Raw genomic sequence first — 15501 nt, forward strand, 5'->3', positions numbered from 1 at the left:
GCAGGGTTTGCAGGAGCAGGTAACAACCCCCACTCTTCTCCCAGAGCCAGAATGAGAACCTGGGGATAAGGGTTCCCAACTGTTTCAACCCAGGGAGCCTACTCTTGACTCAGAGCTAACTATGTCCTTTTCTCCTTTTCCTTCTTCTTTTCTTCGGTTTACTTAATTTGTTGCTGGTAGCCTATACTTTAAACTGACCCGACAGGTTTAATTGGTTTCTTTCCACCTCTCCCCCTGCCTTTCCACACTCTTTTTGTTTTTCTGAAGTTTTAATGGAGTGTACTTTGGATACTTATGTGAGATGTTTTTGGTTATTTTGGACAAAGTATGAGGGAGGTCTGCTGTATTCCACTGGAATTTTTGGAGTAAAAGATCCATGGGCATCCATGGAGACAAATGTTTTACTGCCTCTTTAAACAGTCTCAAGGCAAAGACAGCACAAGTTAAGGCAGCTGTGTGGCAATAATTGTACTTGGTGGCTAAGTTGTTACAGATAAATTGCACTACCTTAAAGAACTAAATATAGGAGTAAGTAAGTGAGTGAAAAGTTACAAATAGCTTTTGCAAAAATTGATAATACAGGGTTTGCAGGAAAGTAAACATTTGGGAGTTGTGGAAATGGTAAAAGGTAACAGTTGTGGTGTTACAAGAAGGAAGTTTTTGTTTAATGATAAAACCCAGTTATATAAATATAACTGTATGTGCAACTCTGTGCAGTCACATTGGATGGAAGCTTGGTAATTAAATTATCCAAGGGGGTCAGGTAGAGTGGCTACTACCACCACTCTGCTTCTGTCCCCAGAAGCCTTTACAGCTATTCTGAAGGAAAATTGGCTCATTTCCCACAGAAATGGTCTATAAGGGACTGCTGCAGGCAGCAGGAGGAGAGAGAATCTGATCAAAATTATCTGACTATTGGATAATGTAATCAAAATCACTAAAGGAATGTAAGGGGTTTCTATTGGAACTTAACTTGGCTGCCCCTGATTGTGTCTAGTTGTACAAGATGGAAGTGTAATCGGGGTACAGTTGTATAAAAAAGAGTAATCACAGTGCAAGGGATGTTAGGCAAAAGAGAATTTTGTGCATGTGCACAGGTAAAAGAAAAGGAAAAGGGGAGGAATGATGGGAACACTGAGCCTTGGGGTGGCTCTGGGAGATCAGATTGTTACTTTGGTGGGTGTGCATGAAAACTCTATGGGCATGGGGGAGGCAGTTACACCTTGTGTAAAATGAATATGGCTAATATAATGTTATGGAGGTTAAACTATATGGAAGGAATGTGCATTTTCCCAGGACGTGTGCAGTGTATATTGGAGAAGGGGTAAAAGAAATGCAAATAAAACATGGTACTTCATTAAAATCCTATTAGGGCTCCAAAAGGAGCCACAATAGGTTGTGCTTTCTTTTTCAGATCTCTGTGTGTTTTGGAGCAGTAGATGAAAGTGGAAAGTAATCAGAACTCTAGTGGAAGTGAAATGTTTCCCTTTTAAGACAGTCTCTGAGCTGGTAATAGCTTTGGATCCAGAAGCAAGCTAGTAAGCCTCTCTGTAAAGCTTGGTACAGCAGAGAAACTATTGCAAACATGGTCTGTTGTACAAGAGGGGAAACGGAGGTACACCACCCCATGAATTTCATAAATGACCAGTGAGTGGGGTAATTCACTAACCTGACTATAGAACAAAATAAGGGGTAATTCTTCTGTTTTTCCTGCAATTAGCAAGGAAATTTCTAAAAGAAAGTGATATTATTATTATTATTATTATTAAGCAATAATCTGTCCCCACCAGGGGGGTGGAAATTTTTTCTTTTGTTTTTCAGACACTCTACAAGCAAGCTAGCACCAGCGGGAAAAATAACCCAGAATACCATCGATCTGTGTTTTGTGTTTGTCTGTGGTGTTTGTCTTGTTGCTAGCATTGCTGTGTTTTAATGAACAGAAAACCTCATGACATGGGTGGGGGATGGCTTCAAAAGGCTGACCTGGGAGGGGAGATGTGTATGGGAATGCAAAATGCTCAACGAGGAGGCCAGCACCTGTGTAATAGCTACCGTAGTACCTGGAAATGGAATGGCAACTAAGGTGGTCCCCACAAGCCCTATGGAAATAATGAGAAGGGGAGGAGCTCACTGGGAATCAATGGAGGGGTGTGTAAAATAGTGTAAATCAACAGAAGATGTTTGGATGTGCCCTTCTCCTATGACTATGGAGGAGCAGAATCAATGGCCTACGCAAGGGGTGGACAATTGGGTGTACTGTGTATAAGGTGTTTTGCTGGGAATGTACATATTGCTGGGGGTACAATTACACCAGCCCATAACCAAACTACACCCATCCACACGCTGCTGTCTGGACTTTGGTGCACAAATGGATCTGTGAATCTTACTGCTGTGAATAAACAAACCAGGGCATACTGCCTGATTCCATACCAAGTGGTCAAGCTGGTTTGGACAATATCCCATTTCTCTGGGAACATTCAGTGGACTTATGATATGGACAAAAGCATGCAAAACTTGCAGGAACAGCTTGTTGCAACTGCCAGCAACTGGACACATAAGATCGTGACCCTGTCAAAGGAGGAGAGGCAGTGTTTTGGGGGGGTCTCAGATGTTGGACCATACTGCAGTGGTCAGAACTCGGTGTTGCTGTGGATTTTGTATTGTTAACTGTACTTGTACTGTACTGCATATGGAGATAACCTATAAGTAATGTAATAAGCCCTCCAAACCCTGCAGTGTACTAGACAACCCGGACCCAACCTTCTCGGGCCCACTATAATGGGAAGTCTGGAACACTAATTGGAATAGGTGTGGTATGCCCGTACGAGAGAAGGTGCAGGGCACTATACAACACAAGGGGCAGTGGGACAAATGGAATATCCACACCTTCCACCTTGATGCCTGGCCCTATCAGGAAATGTGTCGCCATATGTCCTATGCTTTTCCAGGGATACCTGGGCAGGAGGATCCCAAAAGAAAAAAAAGGGGTGGAATGTTAGGATATAGATATTCAGGCCTGTCTTTAAAGGCCTATACTCTAAGAATTTAGGTGTATTCTTATCACTTGGCTAGTTAGAGGTATAAAAAAAAGAATCAAAATCACTGTCTGCCAGTGTAAGGTCCTTCTCTTACTGTGACAGTCTGAGGCCCTGTTCTTAGGCTAAGGCCTTTGGCTAAGCAACAGAGGCAGCCATAAGCTGGGAAGTGAACGGTCACCTCCTCACATTCCAAACTAGTCACATTGAAATAAGGTGCTATTGGACTGTGAGGAATACAGTCCTGTCCTGATAGTGCCTATCACCTCCAGAGAAAGGGAAGTGCCTAGAAAATGTAAAAGAAAACTTAGTTTGATAGCATACTGTCTGGCAAGAACTCACTTATCAATAGCTGGGATGTGAAATCCTCACTTCTGTATTGTTTTGTCACTATAGTTCCCACTTTACTATTTTTTGTCTGTATAATCTCTGTCTGGTTCTGTGATTGTTTCTGTCTGCTGTATAATTAATTTTGCTGGGTGTAAACTAATTAAGGTGGTGGGATATAATTGGTTACATAATCATGTTACAATATGTTAGGATTGGTTAGCTAAATTTCAGGAAAATGATTGGTTAAGGTATAGCTAAGCAGAACTCAAGTTTTACTATATAGTCTGCAGTCAATCTGAAAGTGGGTGGGTGAGAAATGGGAACAGGGAATGGGGGTGGGAAAATTGGAATCATGTTTGGCTAAGGGCAGGAATGGGAACAGGGACACAGGTGTAAGGCTCTGTGGTGTCAGAGCTGGGAAGGGGGACACTAAGGAAGGAAACTGGAATCATACTAGCTGGAAGTTCACCCCAATAAACATCAAATTGTTTGCACCTTTGGACTTCGGGTATTGTTGCTCTCTGTTCATGCGAGAAGGACCAGGGAAGTAAGTGGGTGAAGGAATAAACCCTCTAACAAGGAGCAGTGATGGGGCTGGAGCAGCTGCTGGAGTCAGCCCCAGGGCTGCCGGAGCAGCAACCAGCCCCCAGCTGCCATAGCAGTGGCCCCCAACAGCCCTCCTGGCAGCGCTCCTACTGTTAGTCTGCTCTGCTCAGGGTATTTTAGTAAAAGTTAGGGCTTAGGTTGTGGGCTTCTGTGAATTTTTCTTTATTGCCTGCGATCTTGTCCTGGATTTTTACTAAAAATACCTGTGACAGAATCTTAAGCTTAAATCATACTGCATGGTACCACACCATAAGGCAATGTGTCCTCGACTTTGAGAGGAATCATGCTATGCAACTGGAAGCACAGCCCCAGGCACAGAAACAATGTGCCGCTCAATCAATACAACCAGGCAAATAGCTCTGTGACCTGCGCGATAAATGTTCTTCACAAATTGGTCCATGGAGTCACACAAAGACCCATTAGTAAAAACTACGGTTGTCACAGTCATCCTGAAAATCCAGGTGACTAGCATCATCACCACCCATTTGCTGATGTGTAAAACAATGGAGTCTACATTGGTATAAATTAAATGCTTTGGGGACAGAAGAAGGTGTATCCTTGTGTATGGTCAAGAAAGAGAGGAGGCTTTTCTTCTTGCTAAACACTTCTCTTCGGTGTACGAGTTTCACCCATCTACATTTCCTTAGACTCAGTGGGTCATACTAAGTGGGAATGTAAATTATACATTATTACATGCAAGTCTAAGGGAGCCTACGGAGAATTTAAGTTGGAGCAATATACATGTTGGAGGGTTGGGAAGATGGTGGAATTACCCCAACTTCAGCTCCCTCTAGAGTCACCTCTGAATCTGGCTCCAATTCTCAGTTTCATTAATACCGAATCTTTAAAATGTAGATTCCAAAGCTATGAGAATTTATTAAGGGAAACAAGCACAGCTTTATTTCTGCCTTATCTTCTGTATTTCATTATCATCGTCAATCACCAATCCTCCAGACTGGAGGCACACAAATACTCTAAATACCTAAGTATGGGGGTCTTGTTTTTTCCCATTAAGATAATGGCAAAAACCTTATTCTTGTAAACTGAAGCAGGATTGGGCCCTTAACAATTTAGAATGGAATAAAATATCGTCCAGCCTCAGACCTAAGAACTTTAGTCCAGTATCTTCAGGCCCTCTGCTGGTAAAACACTACATTATCATAATGCTAGTGAAAAAGCAATGCTTGGATATACTCAAACCAATTAAAATGCAATATTGCCAGCTCTCTAAAGACAGATATGCAAATTCTTTAAATGTGGATGGAGTTTCATGTAATGCAATTCAGTTATGCTGAGATTATTTAAGGAGCATCACTGGGGTACGCAGCTCTCGATGTACATTAAAAAAGTATCAAATAATAATCAAATCTCAAAATTACATTAAAAAAAACTCATTGTAAATAGCTATTCTTGCCATCCAATCTATGAAAATCAAAGAGAACAATTCTCAGAGCGCTAGTCATTGCCTGCCAAATGTCAAACACTCTATTCAGCGAGCAGTGTTGGCCAGGTTTATGTAGTTTATTGTTTAAAAAAGAAAAAGAACCAGATTTAGAATCAGAACTTCCCTGCCTTGTGCCCAGAGAACTCAAACCCTGCGATTTTTTACAAAATGCTCTGAATAGTATATAAATAGTTTCTTAATTGTGCGTGCTGGGGTCCTCCAAGGAGCATTTCAGACTTCCACATTCAGCTTTGTATTCTATACATGGATAGCATTGGGTAGAGGCCAGGTAATTTTTTTTCTCGGTTCTCTGGTATCTTGAGTATGGAGTCTTAGCTGTGTAATGTACTGCTGAGGTAGGGATCAATTTTCGCTTACTCTATTTAAATGTTGAAAAGCAATGCAAAAGAAGTAACTGTTTTTGCACAATAGCTATTTGTCTATGTTTATTTAGAGTATCAGAATACAATCAAAATGATTCTACTTTGGCTCTGAAAACAAAACTCATTACATACAAAGGGCTCACAGATCTGATACGTCGATGGAATAACAGTGTTTCACTATCGTTTTAATTGAATTTGAAGGATCCAATTCAAAGTCAATGCAGATTTCTGAAACATACAAATGGCATCCATTCACTAACTCCCCCTCCTCTGAACTAGTTTGTCCTCAATAGCCACCTTTCTGCTGAACAATCCAGTCCTGTGCAGAAATGCATACAACAGTTTTATACACACAAGAGATCCATAAAATTTCTGATAACTAAAACATTTAAATAAGCATGAACTAGAATATGCTTTCCATTGACTTAAATAAATTAATGATAAAGTAAACATCCAATGTAACATATTTCAAACAGGAGTACATTTTATAGGATTAAAAACTGCATAACTCTTCCACACACAGATTAAGGAATCCAAACTCTTTATTACATACCATTGTTCTTTGCAAAAAGCTGGATGTCTTCCAGAGTGTTAAGTTGCTCTTGAGGACAGCTAGATACACACAAGGCGATTGAATTGATTTTAAGGTTTTTAATTTCCAGACCGCACGAATTCAAAAAGAACACATGTCTAGGAAGGAGGGAAAAGATTCTCTTAAGGCAAGCTTTCTATTTTTCATATCATTTTGAACCTGCTCACTATCTTTAAAAACAGTACAAAACATGACAATCGGTAATGTGTTCTTCCACACAAAATTGGAACACCTGGATTTTGAAGCTAAAAGTTAAAAACTGATTCTACCACATGCTACATTTTACACTATATTTTTACCTCATCTTAAATCAGATTATAGGCCCCAAACATGCAGTCAACCCACATGGGCAGGCCATTACGTTCGGTGGAGTTTCCTGGGGTACGTGAATCCAAAGGCGGGATCAGGACTATAATTTTTGCAATTGCTACTGTATAGTATTCTTGCACTCTTATTTGTATCTCTCAGCCCTGGTCTACACTGGGGGGTGGGGGGGGGTAATCGATCTAAGTTACGCAACTTCAGCTACATGAATAACGTAGCTGAAGTCAACATACGTAGATCGACTTACCGTGGTGTCTTCACCGCGATGAGTCGACTGCTGCTGCTCCCCCGTCGACTCCGCCTGCGCCTCTCACAGCGCTGGAGTACAGGAGTCGACGGAAGAGAGCTCGGGGGTCGATTTATCGCGTCTAGACTAGATGCGATAAATCGATCTCCGCTGGATGGATCGCTGCCCGCCGATCCAGTGGGTAGTGAAGACATACCCTTAGTAAAGTGCCTATATGCACCAAAGTTTTATTTACTATAGATCATTTATCCCTTCAACAATGATCAAATCTCAAGTGTTTGATTCATTTAAAAATCTGATATACTTACTTTTTATTTGTCATATCCTGTCCAGAAAGAGGTGCACCTTCAATATGAGTGTTCTTCCTACCACATATATTCCCATAGCTGTCATACCCATATACAAGTCTTTCTGCAGATCCAGCTGTTACAGCATAGCCAGTTATAAACATCTATTAAAAATATGTTATATTATTTTTTTCTTTTGAATTCATGATACACAGAATACTATGCTTTTTTTCCTCTCCCATTCAATGAATATTCCTTGTTTAACCTACATAATTTTTGTCTAGTGCTTGAAAAACCAGGCATCAAATTTTCAAACATTGTTTACACTGTAATGAATATTTCAGAGTAAAATTCACCCCTGCCTAGAAGGCCAGAGCAAGGCCTTTGGACCACTTAGGCCCCACAGTATGTTGTCTTTAGGACCCTTCCAAATTTATTATAGAACTTGGAAGGTGTGTAGTTAATGAAGCAGGAAATTACAGGAAAAGAAAAAATGGTCTTGTGCTTAAAGAAGCTGAACATCCTGGAAAACTGCATTCTAACCATGGCTACATCAGAGTTCCTGTATAATGCTGCACAAGTCACTTCCACCAAACTTTTCACAGGTGTTCAGTAATTGTGTATTCCTCATTTTCTGGGTGCCCACTGTGAGACACCTGTGGCCAGATTTGCAGAAGCTCTGAGCACTCACAGCAGCAACTGAGGTCAATTAGAGCTGTGCCTGAATATATAAAGTGATGTAAAAATGAAAGTACTGTACTCCTGGGGACACACATTGAATGAGAAGGATAAAAGAGAAATATTGATTAACTAGCGATTCACTGAAGGAGGCTGGGCTCCAACACAAAAAAAAATAGTATGTGATCATGTAACTAAAGACTGTAGCATAATACATATGCATAAAAACACCAAATTAAGGTTGCACAGGCAACATTACTTATGGCATTTCCTAACTTTTGCATGCTTGACTTTCAACTTAAATATTCTTTTAAGGAGTTTGGGTTTTTTTTTTTTAAAAATGTAATTAGTCTGCACAGAACTGAGCCTCATCCTGCAAGGAATTAAGTGCGTTCATTACTTTAATCATATGAGTAATCAGATTTGTACTTAGGTGTTCAGAGTCTAGTGATTTATATCAGCAGTTCTCAACTGGGGGGTCCACAGCCCAGTTTCAGGGGGATCCGCAAGCTCCGAGCCCACGGGTGGAGTTGGGGCAGCATAGGGAGGCGTTGCCCCACCCAAACTGCAGTGCCAGAGCGAGGCAGTCCCATAGGCAGCTCCATACTCCCCCCACACTACTTCTCCCCCCATTTGAGGTTCTGCCCCCTGGCCAGATCAGAGGCCGGAAGCCAGAGGCGGGCAGTGTGGGGCGGTTGCTGCTCTGGCTGGTCCCATGCAGTGGACAACTGTGGCACTCTCCCATCTCCTCTTTCTGCTGCTGCTGGTGCCTGGGGCTGCAGTTGCTCCTCAGCCCCCTTCAGCTGCTTGCATTGCCAGTAAGAGCTGCCCGGGTGGATGAACCCAGCTCTGGGGCCAGCAGAGCCCTCAGGGAGCAGCGACCACAGGAGAGGGGCCCTCCTGGCACACAGCCCCTAGTTACCCTCTCCCTGCATCCTGAGCTACACCTCTGCCTGCACACAGCTCCTAGCTACCCCCTCCCTGCACCCTGAGCTACCCCCCTGCCTGCACACAGCCCCTAGTTACCCCACCCTGCACCCTGAGCTACACCCCTGCCTGCACACAGCCCCTAGTTACACCCTCCCTGCACCCTGAGCTACACCCCTGCCTGCACACAGCTCCTAGTTATACCCTCCCTGCATCCTGAGCTACACCCCTGCCTGCACACAGCCCCTAGCTACCCCACCCTGCACCCCTGGGCTACCCCTCTGCCTGCACACAGCCCCTAGTTACACCCTCCCTGTATCCTGAGCTACACCCCTGCCTGCACACAGAGCCCCTAGTTACACCCTCCCTGCACCCTGAGCTACACCCCTGCCTGCACACAGCCCCTAGTTATACCCTCCCTGCATCCTGAGCTACACCCCTGCCTGCACACAGCCCCTAGCTACTCCACCCTGCACCCTGAGCTACCCCCTGCCCGAACACAGCCCCTAGCTACCCCACCCTGCACCCTGAGCTACCCCTCTGCCTGCACACAGCCCCTAGCTACCTCACCCTGCACTCTGACCTACCCCCTGCCCGCACACAGCCTCTAGCTATCCCCCCTGCACCGAGCCACAACCCTGCCCACACAAAGCCCCTAGCTACCCCTCTCCCTGAGCTACAGCTGCACACACTCCTAGATGTCCCCTGCCTGCATCCTGAGCAGTTATCATATGCTCTGAGCTGAGCCCCACCCCCCCTTTGAATTATACATTTTTGGTTGCACTTTCCCCCCAACCCAGACAGGCTGGGTGGCCTGCTAAGGTGAGTCAGGGGGTGGAGGTGGCGCTTCCTCCCCAGGGCCCACCGTACAGACTTGGCTCAAGCCCTGCAGGGCCATGCCTCCCCCAACCAGAAGTCAAACTATACCTATACCCAAGCCCCTCCCCTTGGAGTTTTTATAGCATGGGGGGGGTCAGAAAGAAAATGGTTAAGAACCTCTGATCTATATCACTTGACTATTGTCATGCCTGAATTTTTATATATTAATTTCTCTTAATATGGCATTGTAGTGACTCCATAGTTAAGGTTGCTGTGTATATGTGCATCTCAACTCTGTCACAATAAATATTTTTAGATCCAGTTTATTTATACAGTAAATATAATTCCAGCAATCAGACAGCTACCTCAAAAGTAGCAAAAAGAGATGCAGTAGCCTTTTGTGACCCTACTTCTAAATATGAAAAATTCTGACAGATGGAAGTTATAAGTCCAACAGAACTTTATTTGCTAAGCTAGCCCATACTGCTTCCACATAGATTTCAAACTAAGACAAAAGCTCAGCACACTGAATCTGATCTACAACTACTACTAATAAATGGCTGGCTGCAAACATTAAATGATTACAAAAGGGTATGCCAACGTGTATGCGTCAATAACGTGCACTTCCAGATCATGAAACCACCTGAAACACAGCCAGTGTGAATAAACACTGGATGTCACCACAAATTTGTTTCAAACTAAAGGAAATCATAATTCAAATGTGAATAATAAAATAATATCACAGAGAGTAAGCAATAAGAATAATGAACGAACAAAATTGCTGGATACCACCATGGTTTGACATGTCTTATATCTACATGTGCATTAAACGCAGGGTGGCATACAAAACTCATCCTGCTTCTCAAGTCAGTTTAGTTTATAAAGTGTGCCAGAGACTTATGCAGAGTTCTTTTGCATTAATTGTAATTTTTTTAAAAAGATGTCAGAAAATTGAATAGGCTATGATTACTAATTTGCATTGTGGTAATGCCTAATGGCCCCACTGTCCTAGACATTGTACATAAACATAACAAAAAGACAGACTCTGCCCCAAACAGCTTGTTCTAAGTACAAGATGATGATCTTGCCACTGGATCCTTGCAAGCACCTGGTCGAAGGGTCTGTGTGGAGCTAAACTGACTTCATTGTGGCTTTGTGCAAGCACAAAGTTCTCCTATCTGACCACAAAATCGAGGCCCTATAATTTCTGCAGTGAGGTCACCTGAATTTTGATTCAGAATCACTTTAAGCTTACAGTAGTTCTACGTAAGATTTCTCTTTCAACAGATAGCATGCTTACCAAACCAGCCCAAAAAAGAAAGAATAAAATCAACCAGAGTACATCTGTGCATTTTCTATAAATTAGAGGTCTCCATTCTCTTTGTCCAGAAATCCCATCTACAGAAACCTAAAATTAAAAATAAATTTTAAGTGTAATTAAAGTTATAGTACTCAGTTTCAAACATCTGAAAAGCAGTGAAAGAGTAACTTAGTGTGCACAAAATGTCAAACATTTGGTAATGTGTGTATTCTTAAGGATAGCAAATTTATTTTACGTGTAGTGCACAATATTGCAATTTTAAATCACCTAACTGTCCTCCAAATAATGGAAACTACTTTAGAGTGCAGGGAAAATGGGACACATCCAGACAAATGATAGCTATTCACACGGACACCAACATCCGGAGACTACTACCTACTCCTGCAGAAGACCTGGCCCACGAGTACCCTGAGAGGTGCTTCTATGTGACTATACTGGGCGAAGAAGAATTGTCGAACAACTTTAAGCCAGCACATTCTCTCCTCCTTTTTTCTAAATACTTTTTCCCCGATGTAGTGATCGAGTTTGCTGCTTCTTAGCATTTGGACTCACTGAAGTGTCATATCGATCAGTTTAGTATCCGACAACAGCTCTATCGGGGGGCTGTATTCTGTGCCAGCCAGGGGATGGACTCGATTTAGCGCCAACTTTGATCTCAATCACGCCAGCGTCAATGGAGTTACTCTGGACTGGCATGGCTGTAGCAGACATCAGAATCTGGCTCCTAACAGGTCTTTCCCATCTCGGACTACTAGCGAGGGGTTGTGAGAGTCCTAGAGGGGGAGGAAGCCACCCAAAGACCCCGAAGCTCCAGGTAAATGGGATCTCCGTTAGCAAGAGCTAAACCCGCACAGAAAGAAAAAGGGGGGAGGGAAATGCCGTCCCTGGTTGGGGAGCGAGGGCCGCTGCCGAGCCAGCGGCGACGAGACAGGGAGTGCGTTGAGCAGGGGATTCCCGTACTCGCCACCTCAGGGGACGTGAGGTGGGTGCCCCGGGCTCGCAGCCTCCTCCCTGGACCCTGCCACAGACGCTCTTGCAGCAGGAGGGGGAGACTTTACCCCCCGGGCGGGAAAGGCAGCAGCTCCACACTGCGGGCGGGCCACCAGCCTGTCGCTCCCCCACGGGGCTCGCAGCTGGTCAGTGCAGCCCAGGCCCTTGGTGCGTCCCACGGAGGAGCTGGGGAAGTCGGGGGGGCAGCAGCTGCTGCCGGCCGCGGGCGCCCTCCCCGCCCGGACAGCGGGGTCTTACCTGGTACTCGCCCCAGCAGCACGCCATGCCGAGCAGGGAGGGGGCGCCGCGCGCGGGGTCCCGCCTGGAGCGGTGCAGGAAGTGGAGGGCCGCGCTCAGAGCCGCCCGCCTGCCAGGCGTCCAGCGGCGGCGATGCGGTGCAGAGACACGGCCCCTCCTCCCTCCTTCCAGCCCAGCGCGGGGAGGACCCCTGCTCGGCTCGCCTCACCTCGCCTCCTGCAAGGGCCGCTGCTCGGCTCCCAGCCCCCGGGCAAGGGGCACCTCCGCCTGGCGCGCACTGCGAGCCTTTCCCCCGCACCCCTTCCCCCGGGGAGCCAAGGCGGGGAGCGTGTCCCCAGTTCCGGTAGCTGCACAGGTGCCAGCCCGAGCGTGGGCGGGAAAGGTGCCATCTGCGGGCAGAGCTTACTCCCCTGCTGGGGTACAAGCTTCACACAGTCGCTTCCCTGGCTAAGGGTTTGCATTGTACAGGCGCCGCCGGCGACACCAGAGTCTGGCTGAAATCAGAGCAAAGCCCCAGTACAGACGTGCGTGCTCCTCGCCCCCTTCGGGGCGTATCCGAGTTCAACCCTTTAAAATGAGATGTTAAATTGAGGAACTTAAACCTCTGCAAAAGACCTCTTAAGCCTCGTCTACATACAGTTTTTGCATCCATTTAGAAACCGATACAGTTAAATCAGTGCAACCCCCTAGTGTGGATCAAAACGTGCCTCCCAGTGCAAATACTTCTATATCAGATTAAGTGCATCTGCACTGGGGGTTGCACTAGTTTAACTATATCAGTTCACTTTAACTGTAACAGTTTCTAAAGTTACATACACTGTATAGTTTGTATAGTAACATCAGGGTAAAAAACTGTGTTTAGACAAGCCTAGTTTAAACCAGGCTTCTATTAGTTTAGCTTGCATTAGTAAATTTACAGGCAAAGCTAAACCAAATAAGCCACTCTTGAACTGAACAAAGAATGTCCACACAGGACTTTGCGCAAATGGTTTCACGAAACAGTTCAAATGGTAGAAGTTCATATGCTGTCCATGACCTGTTCCTCCATTAAGCCCAACCTGGTCATGTCCCTCCCTGGGTAGGATGTCCTGCCATTTAGAGGATGGTCACCCTCTGGCTCAGACTGACATTGGCTATTTTTGTATTATTTTCTTTGGCATCCTAACATCTATTTGTCTTCTGCTGTGTTCCCACCATCATAATCTTTTTGATTGTAGCCAATCCCATACTGATTTCACATCCTACTCTCCTAACTTCTTCCCTTGTCTTAAAGTCATTCCACTTTATACCTGACATCTTTTGAAGAACTCTCATCTCTACTGCCTCCAGCCTTTTGATATCTGTTTCATTTAATTCAGCTACTTCCAGACCATGGAGTAATCTGTTAGAACATTGGTGTGATAAATTTGTACTTTGGTATCAAATGTTAATTTTTTTCTAGAGTTAAATTCCTTATCTTATGAAGATGACATCCTTCAATTAGCAGACATATTTGAATTAATGATGATATTTTTTGCTACTATGGAAAATTGGTGTCATTGACTTGGACTTGGAATAAATGCCAAGAAGATGAAGTTGTTGCATGTGGAAAATGGACAATAGATAAAGTATTAAAATGTAGTAGTGGTGAAGTCATAAAACAAGGAGAATCTTTTGTGTTCCTAGGAAGCTTGATTAGTGCTGACAGGTTCTATCAGGGACAAGGTTAAAAGGAGATTTACCTTAGCTACAAGTGCTGCACAGAAACTGACAAAATTATGCATTGATGAAAACATCTAAGAATAGGATTATGAAATGAACTTGTCTTCTGGTGAGAAGTCAGCCCAACGCTGTATTTTTCTCACATAAATGGAGTTTGTCCACTTGTTAAATGTTATTCTTTTATTTCATAATCTCCATTGGCATTACATGAGAAAAAAATGTCCTGTTATTAAAATGAAATTGTACCTTATGCCTGTAAAATTTGAATTAAATTTGATAACAGTATTGTTGGAGGGAAAGTAAACAAAGGAGGGTTTTTTCCACAGTTGGTGGTCATATCCAAATGTACAGAACTACTAGGATAAGATTCAAGATAAATAACTCAGGTAATGGAACTCATGTTGCCTAGCAACCTGTAACTAATCTTGCTGGGTCTACTAATGAATAAATCTTTTAAACAATAACATAATGTAGTACCCCAGTAAGACATTTAAAAGCCTGATCCTGAAAACACCTACACACATGAGGAGTCCCAGCAGCCTGGTTAAATTTCAATGTAAGTAATTATATTCTCTCTACCTACATTACACTGCTAAACTCTAGATTGCATTTTCTTACCCATAGAACTCAAACATCAGGGTCCTATGGGAACAGCAACCAGGAGTTGTTGAGCCAGTACAAAGGCACAGGTACAAAGGTCTTGCAAATGGGAAGCCATCAGATTTTGAGCCAGGGCCTGTAGCCTATTTCACATGGTGTAGGAGCAGATATCACTAGTAACAGAGAGGGAAGAGGTAAAGAGGTCCTCAGAGAATCCCCTTGCTTTTTTTTTCTGCGATGCGGAGTGAACCAGGCCATGGGTATCAATATAATTAATAGATGTTCACAAAAGAAACATAAAAATAATAATAGCTAAGAGGTGAAAATATCTAGCCCAAATGAGATGGCTCAGTCTCACTTTAGTTGTTGCATAGATATAATACCAAAGAACATGCAGCTCAATATCGAGCCTGAATAAGCATTTCTCATAAGAGATGGATGCAGTGGAGCTGCTATACACCTGCTATTGAATCATGTAAGTGGACCCAGGATAAGAAGATTGTTAAAGGAAAAATATGCCCATTTGAGAAGGAAAACTATGGGAAATTTCCTGAATCCTTTTGGAATAGCAAAGGGGTATTTCACTTTTCCAAAGCCTCAAAATGGTTTTGTTTGAATAAATCAAATCACTTTCTTGACTAGTGCAAAGACTGGGAATCCTTTTAAAAATTCATTTGACAAGGGAGGTTCTCAGTTCAATCTTACGGCACATGTCTTAACAGTATCCGAATCCAGTATCCAATTTGATATCCAAATGTGACATTGCAGCATGTGTCAGAAATAATCTCATTGCAGCATTCTGGATCAGTTTATGTTAAAAAGGTGCCAGTAAAGTTGCAGAAAGAGTTACTGTCCAGTCTGAATGTGATATTCTGTATTAAACCATGGGATAACTATTAGAAATTGAATGGCTGTTTACAGCAAGAAGCTTGTTCTTTTATTTCAGAACAAGTAACTGA

General features: G+C 43.6%; 1 protein-coding gene across 2 annotated transcripts in view; it reads right to left on the reverse strand.

Moving 5' to 3' along the window:
• The window catches only part of SLC44A3 (solute carrier family 44 member 3), a 74224-nt gene extending 61513 nt beyond the window's left edge, over positions 1-12711 (reverse strand). The window contains exons 1-4 of one of the 2 annotated variants that reach the window (XM_048862170.2): positions 12242-12711; positions 10973-11080; positions 7270-7412; positions 6352-6410 (exon numbers count right to left, since the gene is read on the reverse strand). In XM_048862170.2, the coding sequence (XP_048718127.2) occupies positions 6352-6410; positions 7270-7412; positions 10973-11080; positions 12242-12268 (337 nt within the window). In that variant the 5' untranslated portion in view covers positions 12269-12711. Of the gene's footprint in view, positions 1-6351; positions 6489-7269; positions 7413-10972; positions 11081-12241 lie in introns of both variants that reach the window. The other variant, XM_048862169.2, reaches the window with a different exon arrangement.
• Positions 12712-15501: the final 2790 nt, after the last annotated feature.

This window comes from Caretta caretta, chromosome 8 (assembly GCF_965140235.1).
Source record: "Caretta caretta isolate rCarCar2 chromosome 8, rCarCar1.hap1, whole genome shotgun sequence".
In the NCBI taxonomy this organism is placed as follows: Eukaryota; Metazoa; Chordata; order Testudines; family Cheloniidae; genus Caretta; species Caretta caretta.